At 41.6% G+C, this 20,722-nt stretch overlaps 1 protein-coding gene across 2 annotated transcripts; it reads left to right on the top strand.

The window, feature by feature from the left end:
- Positions 1–1,029: 1,029 nt before the first annotated feature.
- On the top strand, positions 1,030–20,018 carry LOC103449603 (D-lactate dehydrogenase [cytochrome], mitochondrial-like). 2 transcript variants are annotated; one of them, XR_531381.4, is made up of 19 exons: positions 1,030–1,419; positions 1,515–1,590; positions 1,712–1,812; positions 2,007–2,055; positions 2,384–2,476; positions 2,890–3,004; positions 4,205–4,265; positions 5,259–5,295; positions 5,370–5,431; positions 5,536–5,632; positions 5,826–5,900; positions 5,979–6,087; positions 17,611–17,720; positions 18,153–18,215; positions 18,538–18,617; positions 18,755–18,885; positions 19,174–19,217; positions 19,341–19,451; positions 19,549–20,018. XR_531381.4 is itself a non-coding variant. In XM_008388935.4 (18 exons), the coding sequence occupies exons 1-18, from the start codon at positions 1,163–1,165 to the stop codon at positions 19,666–19,668; spliced, it is 1,680 nt and encodes a 559-aa protein (XP_008387157.2). In that variant the 5' UTR covers positions 1,032–1,162; the 3' UTR covers positions 19,669–20,018. The 2 variants fall into 2 exon arrangements, 1 of the variants encoding a protein (XP_008387157.2); XM_008388935.4 differs by lacking the exon at positions 19,341–19,451 and having other exon boundaries at positions 1,032–1,419.
- The last annotated feature ends 704 nt before the right edge of the window (positions 20,019–20,722 follow it).

Raw genomic sequence — 20,722 nt, 5'->3', positions numbered from 1 at the left:
GTCGTACAAGACCTCCGCAAGTCTCTCAGCAAATGGTCGGCCATTGATGACTGCTTCATGAGCTCTTCGAACCCTGGCAGCCGCCACGAGCTTAATGGCTTCTGTGATTTTCTAGGTATTTTTTATGGAATCGATTCCGACTCAAAGCTTACCCAGATCGCAGTGGGTTGTTGAAGATCGAGAACGAAGAGGTTGGGGTGAGATATGGGGCAAAAGGGGTTTAGGGTTTTGGAGAAATGTGTTGGAAAATAGGGGTTTTGCAGATACCCACATGATTGAATTGGACATCGCCATTAGGTTATGGTTTTGGTTTTGTAGAAATTAAATGAATTCAAAATCTCTGCAAAATACCCAATTGGATTGAAGCTTTACGAAAGCATCAAAATCTCTGCAATTTGATTCACCATTGGACATAGAATCGGATCTGGGTATTTGCACGGTGCAGAGCTCAGATCCGTTCACAATCAAGCTCTTGCAGAAAAAAGCTTGAGGTTTGGACTTGTAGGCAGCAGCGTTGGCCAACGTCCATAAGTTCTGGCAGAGGCTGGTGACCTCGGCGAGGATCAGGAGGGAGAGAATGGCGGCTGCGTTGTGCGAGGTGATGCAGTGGCATGTGAGGAAGATGAAAAGTGTGATGAGGACGACGACGGGGATGCTGTGGGCGAAGAGAATAGAGGTGTGGAATTGGAGAAGAGAGAAGGGATGGAGAAGGGGGGGGGTTAGTGATGGGTAGGGTATATATTATTATTATTATTATTTTGTGTGTTTTTGTATTTTTTTAATTTTTTAATATTGAATTGGGCTCATGTTGACATTCGCTCAGTTATTGTCCACGTGAGCGTCACCTCATCAGTTAACAGAATTTTTAACGGAAACTTAACGGATATATGAAACTGTCCAAAATTAAGACTTGATGTATGACTCTGTGATGAAAAAAACTACAAAACTTCGGGATAATAAACATTGATTAACCTTAGAATTTAACGGCTACTGAAAAGTTAAAAAGACAAATTTTCCGACCATGAAATAAAAAGTTGACATTTTGATTTGAGCTCAGTGGTCAGATAAAACTAGAATCACCAAGCATATGATCATATCAAACACCCAAATTTCGACCATTCCTGCATTTCATCAACAAAATCTCTGTACCTCCTAGACCGCCATGGCCATGGCGTCGTGGTTCTCTCGCCTCCGCCGTTCCTCACAGCGCTTCTTCTTCACCTCCTCCGCCCTCCGAACCTCCATGTCCACCAAGCTGGCGAGAACCCAAAATACAACGAACTCCGAGAGCCCGAAAACCCCATTTCTCTTGTGGTCGAGCTCGCTGCTTCCGGTCGCACTCGCAGTCTCAGCCGGATCGCTTGCCCTCCGCCCCCAATTGGACCCATCACTCTGTGAAGCCCCCAGTGCAAATTCTCGGTAAATTTCATTCATTTCAATCAAATGTGAAAGCATTTTCTTTTTTCTTGTTGGTATTGATTGGTTATAGGCTCTCTCTCTCTGATCGCACACAGCAACGAGTTTGTTGTTAAAGGGCTGTGCAAGGAAGTCCCACAAGAGCTTGTTGATGAATTGAAGGATGTTTGTCAAGTATTGCGTTCACCCAATTTGGCAATCTGTTCGATTCATTGTTCTCTTTCTTTGATTTGAAAATTCCTGTTAGTTTTTTAACTGGGTTTTTGTTGATAGTGGTATTTGGTGATTTTTATAGGATAACATGACAATGGATTATGAGGAGAGGTATAACCATGGAAAACCGCAGAACAGCTTTCACAAAGCGGTTAATATTCCCGACATCGTTGTGTTTCCGGGGTGAGAAGCTTGCTTCATTTGCTTCAATGCCAGCTGCTTATTGCGTTTTCCTTTATGCTACAAGACTACCAACTTTAGATTGAAAACTCTTCAACATGTGATGATAGTTTCCGTACAAAGATATGCCCTTCAAGTAATATTATGTACTTAATTCCAATTTTCTCCACAAAATGTGTTTGGATTCATGATTTCAGGTCTGAAGAGCAAGTTTCTATGATAGTCAAGTCATGCGACAAGCATAAGGTCTGAATTTCTTTTTCCTTCTATAAAGGATTAAAGGGTTTTTTTTTTTTCTACATTTTCTGTTAGTTTGTGCTACGGCTCATGCTTTTCTATGTTTACAACTTCATATTTCCATTGGATTGTTCTTTATTTGAAGTTTATAATTTTGGATTGTGATCCCAATAATATGGTGAATATAATTTCTCACATGAACTTCCAGATTGAGAACAACATATGATTAAGCCCACATCTTATCTTGTGTATATTATTTCTTAGATTCACAGGTTTCGGGATGATTAAATTCCCCTTTAGAAGTAACAAACTGGTTTCGCTTTTGTTTGTAAAACAGGTTCCAATTGTACCATATGGCGGAGCTACATCCATTGAGGGTCACACCTTGTCTCCCAATGGAGGTGTTTGCATTGACATGTCATTAATGAATGTATGTATATGCACGCAGTGCTGTTTAGTATCAGAATATTATTGAAATTTCTTTTTCTGTTTCAAGATATCACTTTGTTCTTCTGCTGATTGGTCTAGTGTCAGTCCTTAATTTTTGTAATAAGTAAACCTCAAAATAGTAATCACATTTATGCAACTAACAAAGGTTGTAGAATGATTACTTGTAAATTTCTTAGTAAGGCTCCAAATTGTCTTCAGTTGTGAACATATATACCTGGAGCAGATACTTTCTATTTAACCTATATCACCTGTTCCTTCGGACAAATTCACAACAGAAAAGAAAAGTTTCTAGGCTAGATTATACTATGAGTGTGTCTAATTCTTATCCCTCTGTGTACATTTTCCTTTTGTACTTTCCTCCTGATATTCCCCCCATTTTGTTTCAAATTTTAGCATGTTAAAGCATTACATATTGAGGACATGGATGTTGTTGTTGAGCCTGGGATTGGATGGATGGAGCTTAATGAATACCTGGCTCCTTATGGTCTATTTTTTCCCCTGGATCCAGGTAAATTTCTTTTATGTTTTCTTTTTGCGCATAGGTTATCAGACAATGTAATATATCCCTGGATGTAGAAGTTGTTTTCAGTTTTATACTTTTTGAATAATTTTTCAAATAATTTGTAGCAGTGGTGCATTGTGAATGAAAAACTCTATCTGTAGCTGTATATAGGCAATGCATGTGTTAAAGAATTCTCTGATAATACTACTTTAGCTTGTCTTAATGCATAGGTGAATTTGGTGCTCTCTTGCTTCACAACCTATAGGATAAATTTTTTACCTTTTAATATTGTGGTTTAAAGTGTATTGGACAATTTCAAGATCAGTTTGACATGGCAAAGTTTCATCTTACATATTCAAGATTTTTGAATAGGAGATTGGAATCTTTATGTGCCTTAATCTCTCTACCTATTATTTCTGTTAGAAGTGATACTTAATACATTGTCAAGTTGGAGTTTTGCATTTGTGAAAATCTTGTCTAATATCGATCCAATTGAGCTCTAGTCTTTTCTGTCCATGCTTACATGCTGGTATGGAATTGTAGATGAGTTCAATACATAGGTAGAGAGATTGCACATAAAGATTTTCTTCACATGCAATGTTCGTATGGAAGAGACCATTTCTTCTAACCCTCAGATTCCCAAGGAAGATTATAGGTTTGTGTTTTCCGGGTGGAGTTAATGATTTTTGGTGGTTGTTATATGTAGGAATTAGAAACACTGTTTAAAACTTTACATTTGCTTAACTGCTTAAAAGTTAATCTGACCCTAGTACCTTATCTTTCTATAGCCAGGCTGGAAACAAACCACAAGAATCGATAATTTAGAATATAGTTCTGTTTACTAAATATATTGTTGCTAACCAAAAACCTCACTTGGATAACATTGTTTTATATCAGTCGTCATGATATGTGTTTATCACCAGTTTACTGTTTAATGTGCATTTTCTATATCTTTAACATTTTTGTTTGTAAGTGCTATCCTTTGGTGTTGCCATGTAGCCTTGAGTACATGGATAATAAATTGATAATTGAAGGCATGCTCCTTAAGTTAATGTAATTGTTCGTTTTTATCTTTTGTCGTATTAGTTTCGCTTAATACGCCGAGAGTTACAACATACTTGTTTTGATGTGTTTCTTTCCACCACAATTTGTCCTCGTTCTCTCCTAAGTCAAAGTTTTATGTATTTCCTATTTGTACGCATGCAGGGCCTGGTGCAACAATTGGAGGAATGTGCGCGACACGTTGCTCTGGTTCCTTAGCTGTTAGGTAGTTGCTCTGCTCTTTTAACTTTTAAATATTTTATGGATACAATGACGTATACACATTACATTTGATTACCTACTGGTGTACCTGCAAATTTAACTGAATAATGGAGTTTTGGCTTTCTAAGAAGTGCTAATTAACCTTGTTTACTAGGCTTTAAACTGTAGCCTTTACTTTTAACGAAGGAAAATCTTTAATCACCTACTCAAGTGTGTCTTGTTGAAGTTATTGGTCTAAGCACATATGATGGTGTCACCCTAGTTTTACCCATTTGTTAATATGTGTCGTGTGATATCCTGAATCTTGGGATGTCCAAAATAAACAAATAGGAGATTTAATATATATACACAATATGTAAGATATATCTCAGAATATTAATCAATAGACCTGGAAAGTTGCAATGATGAAGGAAAGACTTTCTTGATCCTGCTGTCCACTTAGTTTTGATCACGTTAAGATCTCTCTCTCTCTCTCCTCCTCTGTCTCTCACTCCCTCTCTCTTGTCACCAAATAGTAGCCCCATCGATCTTCGTCATAACCAAACTTCATATCTCAAACGAAGCCTGAGGAGACTGCTTGAGACCATATATCGCCTTTTTTCACCTGAAAACTTTCCTTTCCTTTCCTTCCCCTGAGGTGGAAAACCTGGTGGAGGTCTCCACGAAGAAAGGCCCTTTTGACATCGAGCTGACACAGTGGCCAAGATCTGTTAGTTGCAACTGACAGAATGAATCGTATGGAATTGAGTTTAGATTGTCCGCCAGAGCAAACGTCTCGAGATAATCAATACTATTGGAATTGAATGATTCCTTCTTTGTATTAAGCATTGACAGATACTATTGAGTAACAGATGCCTTTGATTTTAAACTTATATACAATTAATAGTGTGATTATCTTATCACATTGTTTTTTTATTCTATCAATGATTCCATGTAAAATTTAGTTTCATAGGTCTAGTTTAATATTGATTTTAATGATTTTGTTTTTAGCATGTAGGTATGGAACCATGCGTGATAATGTCATCAGTCTCAAGGTTTGTCAATTATCTTGACTGATGCTTGACTCTAATTTGCGATGTTTGTATTTCTTATGTTGTTTATCTTCCAGGTAGTTCTTGCAAATGGAGATATTGTTAAGACTGCATCTCGTGCTAGAAAGAGTGCTGCAGGGTTTGTTTTCTATTCTATTTTATTTTATAACTATGTGGTTGATCTTTGAGTAGTTCTCCCCAACTGAGGCATGTTGTGAACATTAAAAATTTTGCACATCATAGGTATGATTTGACCCGCCTGGTGATTGGAAGTGAAGGAACACTTGGTGTAATAACGGAAGTCACTCTACGCCTTCAGAAAATTCCGCAATACTCAGTGGTAAGTTGATAGGTCTATTACTATAACTGATAAGCTTCATTTATTTCAACATCATGACCTCGTTGGACTGTTGTATGATTTTTGTCTTTCAGTTTATTACTTCTAGCCGTTTACATTATCTCGAATTACAGTTACATTTGCAGGGTATACTTCTGTAATTTCATTCTGTTATTAATATTAATTTAAATTGTAGGTTGCTATGTGTAATTTCCCTTCAATTAAGGATGCAGCAGATGTTGCTATTGCTACTATGCTGTCGGGCATTCAGGTAAGAGTTTTAGGCGCATATTACATATCTGAATTCATAGTTCAGTTTCTTGACAGAGTTCTTCTTCATAACCATTAGGTTTCACGGGTTGAACTACTGGATGAGGTTCAAGTGAGGGCAATCAACATTGCGAATGGGAAGAATTTTCTTGAAACTCCAACTTTAATGTTCGAATTTATAGGCACAGGTGAAGTGAGGTCTCTTATTTTTCATCTTGACTGTCATTTATTTTTTATTTTTGATTTTTGTTTTGGCTAAATACATTTCCAGAAAGGAGAACATCTTAATCATTGAGATAACTGCAACAACAACAAAGCCTTTTCCCACTAAGTGGGGTCGGCTATATGAATCCTAGAACGCCATTGCGCTCGGTTTTGTGTCATGTCCTCCGTTAGATCCAAGTACTCTAAGCCTTTTCTTAGAGTCTCTTCCAAAGTTTTCCTAGGTCTTCCTCTACCCCTTCGGCCCTGAACCTCTGTCCCGTAGTCACATCTTCGAACCGGAGCGTCAGTCGGCCTTCTTTGCACATGTCCAAATCACCGGAACCGATTTTCTCTCATCTTTCCTTCAATTTCGGCTACTCCTACTTTACCTCGGATATCCTCATTCTCAATCTTATCCTTTCTCGTGTGCCCACACATCCCACGAAGCATCCTCATCTCTGCTACACCCATTTTGTGTACGTGTTGATGTTTCACCGCCCGACATTCTGTGCCATACAACATCGCTGGCCTTATTGCCGTCTTATAAAATTTTCCCTTGAGCTTCAGTGGCCTACGACGGTCACACAACATGCTGGATGCACTCTTACACTTCATCCATCCAGCTCGTATTCTATGGTTGAGATCTCCATCTAATTCTCCGTTCTCTTGTAAGATAGATCCTAGGTAGCGAAAACGGTCGCTTTTTGTGATCTTCGCTAAATTGCTCCGGTCATTAGTGTGGATAAGTATATAAATGGATAGAGATAGGAAAGCAAACACAAGATGTACGTGGTTCACCCAGATTGGCTACGTCCACGGAATAGAAGAGTTCTCATTAATTGTGAAGGGTTTACACAAGTACATAGGTTCAAGCTCTCCTTTAGTGAGTACAAGCGAATGATTTAGTACAAATGACATTAGAGTACAAATGACATTAGGAAATATTGTGGGAGAATGATCTCGTAATCACGAAACTTCTAAGTATCGGAGTGTGGTATCGACTTGCCTTATCTGTCTCATAGGTAGATGTGGCAGCTTCTCTGGAAGTACTCTTCCTCCATCCAGGGGTGGTATCTTTAACTGGTGAAGATGCACAAGGTAATGTATCAATTTCACTTGAAGCTTACTTGTAGTTTCAGGCTTGGTCAAGCGCGATACAAACCATGTAGTAGGAGTCCCCCAAGTCGCCGAGCTAGGGGATTTGCTGAAAGAGGTGACAGACAAGGTAAGCAATCAGAGCTCCGGCTGATTGTTCACCTTCTCCCCATCTTGCAGCAGCATGAAGGATAAAGAGAAGAAAAATGAGAAGAGATGATATGGGATACTTTTGCTTTTGAAGAAGTAACTTTCCACAGGCTTATTCTTGAACTGAGCTAGAGGGTTTTCTGGTTTCCTCCAGAGTATAAGGCCGACTGAAGAATTTGAGGGTCAAAACAAGTCCATCAAATCTAGAGTACGTTCGACCCTGCTGATATGGGATACTTTTGCTTTTGACAGAGTAATGGATGGATCGGCACGTGTGCTGTTACGCTTGTCTCCACATGCTTCCTTGTATCCTTCGCACTTGCCCTATCTGTTCCTCAAGCAGATGCGGTATCTTCCCTGGCAACATAAGATGTTGAAGATGAGTACTCGAGAGCAATGCCAGGTAAGTAATCAGGTAAAGGGTTCCAGGCTGTCAGTTCCTGGCTGGGAGCTTGATTTCAAGTGCTGACTGATTGCTCTCTTTCTCCTTGTCTTGCAGGTAAAAACAAGGCCAAAGGAAAAGACAGGGAAAAAGCATGATATGGGATACTCTTGCTTTTAACCCTGATGATATGAGATATTCTTGCTCTAGTATAGCTTGTTTGCAGAGGTATTATCGGGGGGAAAGAAAGCTGAATATTTCGAAAGGCTTCGTTGGGAGTGCCCTCTCAGATATGAGGAAGGGTTGAGCATTTTTGCAGGTCTGCCTGTCCGTTGGGGATGGAGGTCGACATATATAGGAGTCTCCCTAACAACAAGTAGTAATGCTATTCCTTTACCCTGCTTGGTCATAGCACGGTAGTGGGAGCTGCCAGCTTCACATGTTTTAACTCTGTCAGAGCACTTTGAAAAAGTGGTATGTGGTATCTGGCTCTCGAGATTCGGAGAACGATGCTTCTTCGATTTTTGAGAAAGCAATCATGGTGGGGGTCTGGCTCTCGAGATTCGGGGAGCAGTCTCTTCGATTTTTGAGAAAGTAATCATGTTGGGAGTCTGGCTCTCGAGATTCGGAAGGCGGTGCCTCTTCGATTTTGGAGTAAGCAATCTTGTTGGGAGTGTTTTCTCGGATGTGAGTAAAGGTTGGGCATGTTTGCTAGTCTACCTTGCCACGAAGCACGGAGGTTGACACACAGGGACTTTCCAATTATCCAGCAGTGGTACTGTTCCTTTTAAAAGATAACTCAAAGGAGGAATTGCAGACAAGACAGCAAAAGTAAAAGAAGGTATTTTGGCTCAATCCCTCGATACTTTAGAGGGTGCATTATCATTGATTTAAATAGTGTACAATGACTTGATTTACAAGTATAATTAATCTACAAAGAATACATAAAGGGAATGTTTTAATAAAACAGGGAAATCTGGAAATCATGATGAAACAGGAAACAATCCCAAGAGATCAGGAATGTATCATCCTTTACGCCCCCGCAAGCTGACAGTACAATCAAGTACAGGAAGCTTGGAAACCAGAAGTCGAAAACGAGGAAGAGAAAGGCCCTTGGTGAAGATGTCAGCAATCTGATCATGAGTAGAAAGATAACGAACATCAAGCTCCTTGCGAACAACCTTTTCACGAACATAATGGTAATCTACCTCAACATGCCGAGTGCGGGCATGAAACACCGGGTTGGAAGCAAGGGATATAGCACTGATATTGTCACAGAACAGTGTAGGACAATGGAGAGGAAACTGGAGGTCACGGAACAGCATACGAAACCATGAAAGAGTGGCAGCGGTGATTGCAAGTTGACGATACTCGGCTTCAGTGCTGGACCGAGAGACCCCATTTTGTTTCTTGGCACTCCATGAGACAAGATTGGAACCCAGATACAAGCAATAGCCCCCGGTGGAACGCCGATCATCAGGATCCCCGGCATAATCGGCATCGGAAAATGCCGTAAGACGAAATGAACCAGGCTTGTAGATAAGACCGTGAGAAGTAGTGCCGACAAGGTAACGAAGAATGCGTTTGACGGCGGCCCAATGAGTAGAAGTCGGCTGGTGAAGAAATTGGCAGACTTGGTTGACGGCGAAGTTGATGTCGGGGCGAGTGAGAGTCAAGTATTGAAGGGCGCCGACAACACTTCGGTATTCAGTAGGATCCGGCAGAGGGTCACCATCCTGAAGACTGAGCCGTCGCCCACTAACGGCAGGAGTAGGAACCGGCTTGGCACCATGCATTTTGGTGCGGTGAAGGAGGTCAGTGGCATACTTCTGTTGGGAAAGAGAGAGACCTGATGGAGTGCGGACCACCTCCATGCCTAAGAAATAATGAACCGGTCCAAGGTCCTTCATAGAGAAACGGAGGCCCAAATTCTTAATGAGGGTGACAATATGAGAGGGATTATTCCCGGTGACCAAAATATCATCAACATAAATTAAGAGATAAATACGAGTTGAGCCATGAATATAGGTAAAAAGCGAGTGATCCGCGGTAGAGGGACGAAAACCCAAATCTTCCAAATGAGTGGAAAAACATTGGAACCATGCACGGGGCGCCTGCTTGAGCCCATATAAAGAACGACGAAGGCGGCACACATGATGAGGGAACTGTGGATCAACAAAGCCACGAGGTTGGTGCATATAGACCTCCTCAGACAAAGAGCCATGAAGAAAAGCATTCTGAACATCCAACTGACGAACAGGCCATTGAAACTGAACTGAAAGAGCCAAAATTAAGCGAATAGTAGAGTGATTGACAACAGGACTAAAAGTTTCACCATAATCAAGGCCGGGTTGCTGATGAAAACCATTGGCTACCAAACGAGCCTTATACCGCTGAATGGACCCATCAGAATTCTGTTTAATACGAAACACCCATTTGTTTGGCAAAATATTCATAGAAGTAGTACGAGGAACAAGAGTCCAAGTACCAGCACGTTGAAGTGCATTAAATTCATCGGCCATCGCAGTACGCCATTCTGGAAAAGTGTTGGCCTGACTAAAGCAAGTAGGCTCAATAGGACCGGTAGAAGAAATGGCAGCAGAAAAAACATATTTAGGAGGCTTAAGAGAAGCCGTTTTGGACCTGGTGAGCATACCATGGGAAGGAGAGGGCACGGCAGGTGGTACAGCAGCAGAGGGAGCCTCTGGAGGCGCATCAGAGTGAACGGCAGAGGGGGTGGCTGCTTGTGCAAAAGAAAGAACCCGCCTGTGAGGGTCACGGGAGTAAACCTGGAGGGCCGGCTGTGGTGGGTCGGATGATGGACGGGATTGATGAGTCTCCAAAGAGGGGGACACAACCACCGGTTGGCTGCTAGACAGTCGGGGGGCACGCGGAAGAGGCCCAGTGATTTCTAAAACAGGAGGAGGAGACGAGGCCGGAGAGGACGGGGCAAGAGAGCCAGAGATGGCCTTGAAAGGAAAATTACCTTCATCAAACACAACATGGCGTGATAAAAAGATGCGATTAGTAGAGATGTCTAAGCACCGATAACCTTGATGATTGAGAGAGTAACCAAGAAAAACACATTTAGTAGAACGAAATTGGAGTTTATTATTATTATAGGGTCGTAGGTAGGGAAAACATGCACACCCAAAGGTCTTTAAAAAACTATAATCAGGTTCTTTAAGAAACAACTTTTGATAAGAAGACATAAAACCAAGTACTTTAGAGGGGAGGCGATTGAGAAGATAAACTGCTGTGTGCATGGCCTCAGCCCAGTAGGCAGGAGGCATCGACGCATGGGCCATTAAAGTAAGTCCAGTGTCGACAATGTGACGGTGTTTGCGTTCCGCCAAACCATTTTGTTCGGGATGGTGAGGGCATGAGAGACGATGATGAATACCATGGTGAAGAAAAAAATGCTTGAATTGATGACTAGTGTATTCGCCCCCACCATCAGACTGAAACATCTTAATTTTAGTGGAGAATTGATTTTCAACCAAGGTCTTAAAGTGAGTAAAAATATTAAAAACTTCAGATTTTAATTTCATGGGATAAATCCAAGAATAACGAGAGAAATTATCAACAAAAAGAACATAATATTGGAAACCACTAACAGACTTATTGGACGCACTCCACACGTCGGAGTGAATAAGCTCAAGAGGAGCGTGAGTAACAGACAAGGATGCAGAAAAAGGTAACTTAACACTTTTGCCTAAGGGACAAGAATGACACATAAAAGTATTGAGATTGAGGTTGCCAGAAACAGGCAACTTATTCGAATGCCTAGAAAAAAGAAATTTTAAAATGGAAGAAGATGGATGGCCTAAACGAGAGTGCCAGACATCACTACTAACACGAACACCAAGAAAAGCAGCACGACCATGAGCAGTCGGTGATGAAGAGGAAAAGGGATAAAAGCCATTGCTACTCTTGCCCGAAAAAAGAATCGTCCCCGTCTCCATATCCTGAATATAGAAACAAGAAGGAAACAATGTAATATAACAATTGTTATCCAACATAAACCTATTAGCAGACAACACAGAAGTAGAAGCATCCGGACAATGAAGAACATCATTAAGCTTGAAAGAAATATTATTATGAGAGAGAGTGGAGGAGCCAATACGGTTAATGGGCAAACCTGTACCTCCAACGACACCACCGACGGAATCACCACCACGATAATCGCGGGACTGAGACAAAGTATTGAGATCATTGGTGATATGCGAGTTGGCCCCGGAATCAAGAAGCCAAGGCTGGGAATGCTGAGCAGTCAAGGCAGTGAGACGTGAAGAAGGAGGACGACCTTCATAAGCCAAATTAAGGCGTTGGGCACAGTCAAGAGCACCATGTCCAAAAGTATTGCAAATCTGGCAGCGAGGACGGGAGGAACCGTGAGATGGGGCTGGACCAAGAACCCCAGAAGTATTGTTGGAGCCACGGAAGCGAGAGCCGTCGTGCTGAGGACGACTACCACCACGATCGCGAAACGGACGGTCATGGAAACCACCAGCACCGCGATAGCCACGATAGCCGTCACCACCATTGTTGCGAGACCCATCATGTTGAGGACGACCACCCCCACGTGAGAAACGGCCAGAGCCACGATCGTCGCCGCTATCAGAAGAGAAGCGGCCACGAGAGGCAGAAGAGCCGCGGGAGGCTACCAGGGCCGAGACGCTGGAGTCCGGCGGAGCAGGAGGATCAGCAAGGCGAAGTTCAGCAGCGAGAAGAAGAGCCTCAAGATCAGGAAGGGAGATGGGCTTGTCACGGGCCTGAGCAGCAGCAACAGTGTTCTCAAATTTGGGGCCGACATTAGACATGACGACCGGCACCATGTCATCAGGAGAAACAGGTGCCCCGGCAAGAGCCAATTGATCTGCAATACCATTGATCTTATCAAGAAAGTCAGAAATTGAAGAATCACCTCGTTTGGTCTGGAAGATAGCAGTACGAAGCTGAAGAATGCGACTTTGGTTTGTAGAAGCAAAACGCTGCTGAAGAGCAACCCAAACATCACGGGCAGTGGAATGACGAGCAGTGGCGGCGAGGGCCTGGTGACCAAGAGAGCCATTGATCCAAGAAAGAACAAGCTGGTCCTTCTGAACCCAGTCAGCATACGCTGGGTTGGGCTTGGGAGAGGCGTTGCCGGTAGCGTCGGACAAGAACGCCGAGGGGCAGATGGAAGTACCATCAACAAAAGCCAACAATTGACGACTGCGAAGAACAGGTAGCAACTGAGCCAACCAAAGAGGATAATTGGAAGAGTCAAGCTTGATGGAGATCGCATGAGAAACAGAAGGGAAGATGTCGGAGGAAGGAGTAGTCGAACTGGTTGAGGCAGCCATGGAGAAGAGTAGTAAGAATCCGAAAAAAAAAAAAACGTTAGTCACTGGCTCTGGATACCATAAAAGATAACTCAAAGGAGGAATTGCAGACAAGACAGCAAAAGTAAAAGAAGGTATTTTGGCTCAATCCCTCGATACTTTAGAGGGTGCATTATCATTGATTTAAATAGTGTACAATGACTTGATTTACAAGTATAATTAATCTACAAAGAATACATAAAGGGAATGTTTTAATAAAACAGGGAAATCTGGAAATCATGATGAAACAGGAAACAATCCCAAGAGATCAGGAATGTATCATCCTTTACCTTTACCCTTGTGGGTAATAATATGGTAGCTAGACCTTCAAAATTTATGTGTCTAAACTTTGTGAGTGCTGTTTCTTTGCTATTCTTTTACCTTTCTTGGTCAGAGCGATGTAGTGGGAGCTGCAAGCTTCACGTGCTCAACTTTGGCAGAGACTTTGACAAAGTTATCTGTGGTACCCATGAGCTATTGTTGCGTGTGGGAAGTGGGTGATTGAACAGTAAGATTCATGTGCTTTCTACTTCACCAGAAGTCTTCGACAGAATGCCCATAATTTCCGCAAAGCTGAGTGTGCGTGTGACAGGTGCTGACAAGGCTAGAAAAGAAGGTGCCTCTTTGATTTCTGAGATCGGCCCTCGTGGTCTCTGAGCAGCCCAGCTTTTGAGAAAGCGAGCGCCTCTTCGATTTTTGAGAAAGCAATTATGTTGGGGGTCTGGCTCTCGAGATTCGGGGAGCAGTGTCTCTTCGATTTTTGAGAAAGTAATCATGTTGGGAGTCTGGCTCTCGAGATTCGGAGGGCGGTGCCTCTTCGATTTTAGAGCAAGCAATCTTGTTGGGAGTGTTTTCTCGAATGTGAGTAAAGGTTGGGCATGTTTGCTAGTCTACCTTGCCACGAAGCACAGAGGTTGACACACAGGGACTTTCCAATTATCCAGCAATGGTACTGTTCCTTTACCCTCTCTTCGATTTTTGAGAAAGTAGTCATGTTGGGAGTCTGGCTCTCGAGATTCGGAGGACGGTGCCTCTTCGATTTTGGAGCAAGCAATCTTATTGGGAGTGTTTTCTCGAATGTGAGTAAAGGTTGGGCATGTTTGCTAGTCTACCTTGCCACGAGGCACAGAGGTTGACACACAGGGACTTTCCAATTATCCAACAGTGGTACTGTTCCTTTACCCTTGTGGGTAATAATATGGTAGCTAGACCTTCAAAATTTATGGGTCTAAACTTTGTTAGTGCTGTTTCTTTGCTATTCTTTTACCCTTCTTGGTCAGAGCGATGTAGTGGGAGTTGCAAGCTTCACGTGCTCAACTTTGGCAGAGAACTTTGGCAAAGTTATCTGTGGTACCCATGAGCTATTGCTGCGTGTGGGAAGTGGGTGATTGGACAGTAAGATTCATGTGTTTTCTACTTCCCCAGAAGTCTTCGACAGAATACCCATAATTTCCGCAAAGCTGAGTGTGCGTGTGACAGGTGCTGACAAGGCTGGAAAAGTAGGTGCCTCTTCGATTTCTGAGATCGGCCCTCGTGGTCTCTGAGGAGCCCAGCTTTTGAGGAAGCGAGCGCCTCTTCGATTTCTGAGATCGACTTTCGTGGTCTTTGAGCAGCCCAACTTTTGAGAAAGCAAACACCTCTTCGATTTATGAGATCAACCCTCGTGGTCTCTAAGCAGCCCAGCTTTTGAGAAAGCAAACGCCTCTTCGATTTCTGAGCAGGCGCCTCTTCGATGTCTGAAGCTCCGTCGAGTGCAGCTTTTTATAGGGGCTGGCATTAAGTTCCAAAGCACACTTGAATCTCCACCAGTAGAAGCTCCATTCTTGCACTTCTAAGATCTTGATTTGTCCGACCTCTTCTCTCTTCAATACCTTTGAAAAATGTCTGGCCCCTCCGACCGTCGTTTTGACTTGAACCTTGTTGAAGAGGCAGCCCCGCCTTCTCCAGACAACATATGGCGCCCATCCTTCGTCTCCCCTACTGGTCCTCTTACCGTTGGGGATTCCGTGATGAAGAATGATATGACCGCTGCGGTGGTGGCCAGGAACCTTCTCACTCCCAAAGATAACAGACTACTTTCCAAACGGTCTGATGAGTTAGCTGTTAAGGATTCACTGGCTCTCAGTGTTCAGTGTGCAGGTTCTGTGTCTAATATGGCCCAACGCCTATTTGCTCGAACCCGCCAAGTTGAATCATTGGCGGCCGAAGTGATGAGTCTCAAACAGGAGATTAGAGGGCTCAAGCATGAGAATAAACAGTTGCACCGGCTCGCACATGACTATGCTACAAACATGAAGAGGAAGCTTGACCAGATGAAGGAAACTGATGGTCAGGTTTTATTTGATCATCAGAGATTTGTGGGTTTGTTCCAAAGGCATTTATTGCCTTCGTCTTCTGGGGCTGTACCGCGTAATGAAGCTCCAAATGATCAACCTCTGATGCCTCCTCCTTCTAGGGTTCTGTCCAGTACTGAGGCTCCGAATGATCCCCCTCCGATGCCTTCTCTTTCTGGAGCTCTACCGACTGCTGAGACTTCTCCTAAGCAACCTTTGTGAAGGCTCCATCTTGTTTGTTTATTTTGACTCATGTATATGTACATATTTGTAGCTTATCGGGGATATCAATAAATAAGTTTTCCTTCATTTCAACGTATTGTGTTAAATACACCAAAGCCTTCTTCGCTAAGTTCTTTGAATTTTCTTTTGTTGAAGCTTGTATGTTGAAGCTTTCTGAGTGGAGCATGTAGGTTGGGGTAGTGTTCCCTTAATTTTTCGAGTGAGGAAAACTTCTCGGTTGGAGACTTGGAAAATCCAAGTCACTGAGTGGGATCGGCTATATGAATCTTAGAACGCCATTGTGCTCGGTCCTGTGTCATGTCCTTCGTTAGATCCAAGTACTCTAAGTCTTTTCTTAGAGTCTCTTCCAAAGTTTTCCTAGGTCTTCCTCTACCCCTTCGGCCCTGAACCTCTGTCCCATAGTCGCATCTTCTAATCGGAGCGTCAGTAGGCCTCCTTTGCACATGTCCAAACCACCGTAACCGATTTTCTCTCATCTTTCCTTCAATTTCGGCTACTCCTACTTTACCCCGGATATCCTCATTCCTAATCTTATCCTTTCTCGTGTGCCCACACATCCAACGAAGCATCCTCATCTCCGCTACACCCATTTTGTGTACGTGTTGATGCTTCACCGCCCAACATTCTGTGCCATACAGCATCGCCGGCCTTATTGCCGTCCTATAAAATTTTCCCTTGAGCTTCAGTGGCATACGGCGGTCACACAACACGCCAGATGCACTCTTCCACTTCATCCATCCAGCTTGTATTCTATGGTTGAGATCTCCATCTAATTCTCCGTTCTTTTGCAAGATAGATCCTAGGTAACGAAAACGGTCGCTCTTTGGTATTTCTTGATCTCCGATCCTCACCCCTAACTCGTTTTGGCCTCCATCTGCACTGAACTTGCACTCCATATATTCTGTCTTTGATCGGCTTAGGCGAAGACCTTTAGATTCCAACACTTCTCTCCAAAGGTTAAGCTTTGCATTTACCCCTTCCTGAGTTTCATCTATCAACACTATATCGTCTGCGAAAAGCATACACCAAGGAATATCATCTTGAATATGTCCTGTTAACTCATCCATTACCAACGCAAAAAGGTAAGGACTTAAGGATGAGCCTTGATGTAATCCTACAGTTATGGGAAAGCTTTCGGTTTGTCCTTCATGAGTTCTTACGGCAGTCTTTGCTCCTTCATACATATCCTTTATAGTTTGGATATATGCTACTCGTACTCCTTTCTTCTCTAAGATCCTCCAAAGAATGTCTCTTGGGACCCTATCATATGCTTTTTCCAAATCTATTGATGGTTTGACACAACAAGGAAAATCAGGAGCAATCTGGCAGTTCATGATCGTTTATGAGTCCTGACTGAAGTAATTAAATTGTTTAGGTGTAGGATCACAGCTTATTTATTTATGATAAGTACATAATGGTGGTTTACCGGTTTGTCTTCTAAAGGTTTGTGTTTGCCTCATATTTTGGCAACTGCGGGTTTAGTGATTGGACAGGGCTATACCAGCGCCTAGTCATCATTATTGCTGAAATAAATGGGGGTAAGAAGAAAAGAAAAAAGAGGGAAACAAGAGAATATGTCCAAGAGGATCCAAATTGCTGTGATTGATTGCCTTCTTCCATTTTAATAATTGGACATGGGTTAGATATTTCTTATACCGTTTAGTAGAATGCTTTTTTTTTTCAAAATTTTTTATGCTCTTTAGATTTTCCAAGCATTGTGAAAGGAAACTATTTATGGATATTTCTCAAAGGTCTTGCCAGATTTTTCTTATCAGTCCTAGTTGAATATGCTGAGCAGGGAATAATTAGTTTTCAATGCAAAGAACTAGTATTTTCCATGGGACAAAAGGCTTTAGTTTGTTGACTCCCTGCCATTTAGTGCCCACTGCCTTCTTTCTTCCTGTTGTAATTTGTGATTTATTTTCTTTCTGTTTTTAGAGGCATATTCCCGTGAGCAAACCCATATAGTTCAACAGATTGTTTCTGAACACAATGGCTCAGACTTTGTTTTTGCGGAAGACCCTGAAGCTAAAAAGGAACTCTGGAAGGTAGTGAATACTTAATTGGTGTATGATAAATAAATGGAAAAGATGTATGATAAATAAATGGATGCCCTTTCTTGTCTTAGTTCGTAAATTATCTCCTGCTGTCCTCCTATAGGCACTTACAATTTTCTTTTGTTTCACTTATACTTAATACTAAGTTGCACCATTTGCAATTAGTACTTGTATCACTTAATTGGTCAAAATTAGTTCTGCATCATAAATATGTGGCTGCTAGTCACTTCCATTAATGGAACTCTGTTCCTAGCTGCAGTTATTGTCCACTCTTACAGCTTAAATTGCTACTCGATTTCAAATTGTTGTAATACCTTACTTCCAACAAAGATGGTTGAGTTCTTTGATAGATTGAAGCCAGAGGCTTGAACCAACTCATCCTTGTTTTCATTTTCTCTATTTAATTCTCTCTTTTACATGTAGATAAGGAAGGAGGCACTCTGGGCATGCTTTGCAATGGAGCCTAATTTTGAGGCAATGATTTCGGTAAGTTGATATCAATGGATCTGAAAATTTTTCTAGACTTTTGGCAGTTGTTCACACAGTTGCATAATATTTTTTAATAGTTAAAAACTTGTTGAACATTCTTGTTTGCTCCTACAACAATCACTTATAGGAATCCTACATTCTAAAAAATTGTCAAGTTTTTCATTCGAGTTCCTGATAGTTTCAACCATTTTCTTGCCTGCTAATTCTCATCATTTGTAGGAATGGAAGTATTATAAATTCAAAGAATTAGTAAATGGGTTTCTGGCTGTTTTGTTAAGTTCAAATGGTTCATTTTAATTTTTACTTTTCATATATGCAGGATGTATGTGTTCCTTTATCATGTCTTGCAGAATTGATATCAAGGTCCAAAGAACAGCTGGATGCATCAGAACTTGTTTGGTAATGTCTGATCAAATGACTGTACCCCTATTACTCAGTCGAGGGGTGATGATGAAATATGTTGTGGTTCGCAAATAGCATGGAGGATTAAATGGGCTGACTATCGTTGTGCTTTTTTTAATTTTTCCTAACAACAGCACAGTTATTGCTCATGCTGGTGACGGGAACTTCCATACAGTGATTCTATTTGACCCTAACAATGAAGAACATCGACGAGAAGCAGAGAGACTGAACCATTTTATGGTCCATACTGCCTTGTCAATGGAAGGTATGGACTATCCTGGAATTCTTTAGAATTTCTCTACTCTCCAAGTCAATGCATTGTTGAAAGTAATATGCAATATGGCTGTTCTTGGTTATCCTTTTTGGATTCTTTCTATATTGTGGTTTATTAATTCCATTAAGTTTGTTAATCTAGTATCTTTACATGTAATAAACAACAGTTGATCTTATCTCAAGTTAGTCAATTCTTTTTATATTTCGCTAGCCATGTATTATTATAACACAATGGTCGAGGAGTTAGGGTGCTAAAAGTTGGTATTTGAAAACTGAGCAGGAACATGTACCGGTGAACATGGCGTTGGTACAGGAAAAATGAAGGTACTTAATTTTCTGTTGACTTGCTAGCCGTTTAAGGTAAAATAGGCATGCCTATATGCTTTGGAATCTGGAATCTATACATAAGTATGTTAGCCAAATGAATATTATGCTTGGTAACTGCAGTTTCTGGCCAATGTTATGGAAGGCATATGTCGGCACGGATAGTTAAATCAGAAGCGTAAATACTATATAGTGAAAGTTATAAATAAACTAGATGGACTTTGGGCGTTACGAGTAAGAAGAGACGGGGTCTATCATTCATTATGTCATTAAATATAGCTTGAAGATCGAGTATTCTTTATTCTAAATGGATTCTCGCTTTTGGTTTCAGTATCTTGAGCAAGAACTGGGAATGGAGGCTTTGAAGACAATGAAAAGAATAAAAGCAGCATTAGATCCCAACAACACTATGAATCCAGGAAAGCTAATTCCTGCTCATGTTTGTTTTTAAGAGCTTCACTCTATTTGCGCAAGCACATGCACATCTGCACTCCCTATGCCTACCATCTTCCTTCCCGTCGCTGTCGGAATTGAGAAATCAAGCTGAAATCATTTCGTATGATTCTCTTACGTTCTTATAATCTTAAATGGTACCCCATGCATAAAAGGATTGAGGTGAAAACCTGTCTGCTAAGCTTTGTTAATATTAAATATTTCTCTTAGTGTTGCTTGTTTGCCTTGGAAGCATTGATGTGGGAGGCAGGCCTTCGAGAAAACGATTTGAAAACCAATAACATGCATTGGAATATTAAGTGCTGTGTGTTTTAATGACATCGGAATTTGTTAAGTCAATTTAGATTATGATGAGTCTTTTAGGAAATTGTAACATTTATGCTTTCCTTATCTTTACTTGAGAGATTTTTTCAATGTGCTCGGAATACGGGATGGTACCGTATACGTCATATGTTATTATACAAGAAGGATAAGGTATTTGCTCCCAAGGTGGACAATCATGGGAAGAAGCCTGCCAATGAAGCTTTTACTATCAACATTACCGTTATTAAAACCTCCTATGTGCCCATTAAGATCTCCTCCAAGAACAAAGCGAAGGAGTTAAAAAGAGATAAGTTTTCTCGCACCCTAGACAGGTACAAAAACACCTTGAGGGAGATGGAGTAAAAGACGTACCTTTTTCCTGACTCAGATATGGCTGTAATGTTAGATGACTTGCTGGAAAAGAAAGTGATCATGCTACCTGAATGCAAGCGTCCCAAAGAGATGAATCGTGTAAACGATCCTAAGTACTGCAAGTACCATCGTATCGTGAGCCATCCTGTTGGCAAGTGCTTCGTCCTCAAAGAACTCATCATGAAGCTAGCACAACAAGGGCAAATCGAGCTTGACCTTGAAGATACGACCGCAACACATACTACTACAATTGCGTTTGGATAATTCGATGTGACAACCCATCTCTAAAATTTCGTTTTTTATTTATTTTAATTGAGGGAATTGACGAAAATACCTGGAGGCAAGGATTTTGATTTCTGTTGACCATCATCTAGAGG

This window comes from Malus domestica, chromosome 12 (genome assembly GCF_042453785.1).
Source record: "Malus domestica chromosome 12, GDT2T_hap1".
Lineage (NCBI taxonomy): Eukaryota > Viridiplantae > Streptophyta > Magnoliopsida > Rosales > Rosaceae > Malus > Malus domestica.
Note: the sequence above shows the minus strand (reverse complement) of the source record. Positions and strands in the feature narration are given on the sequence as shown.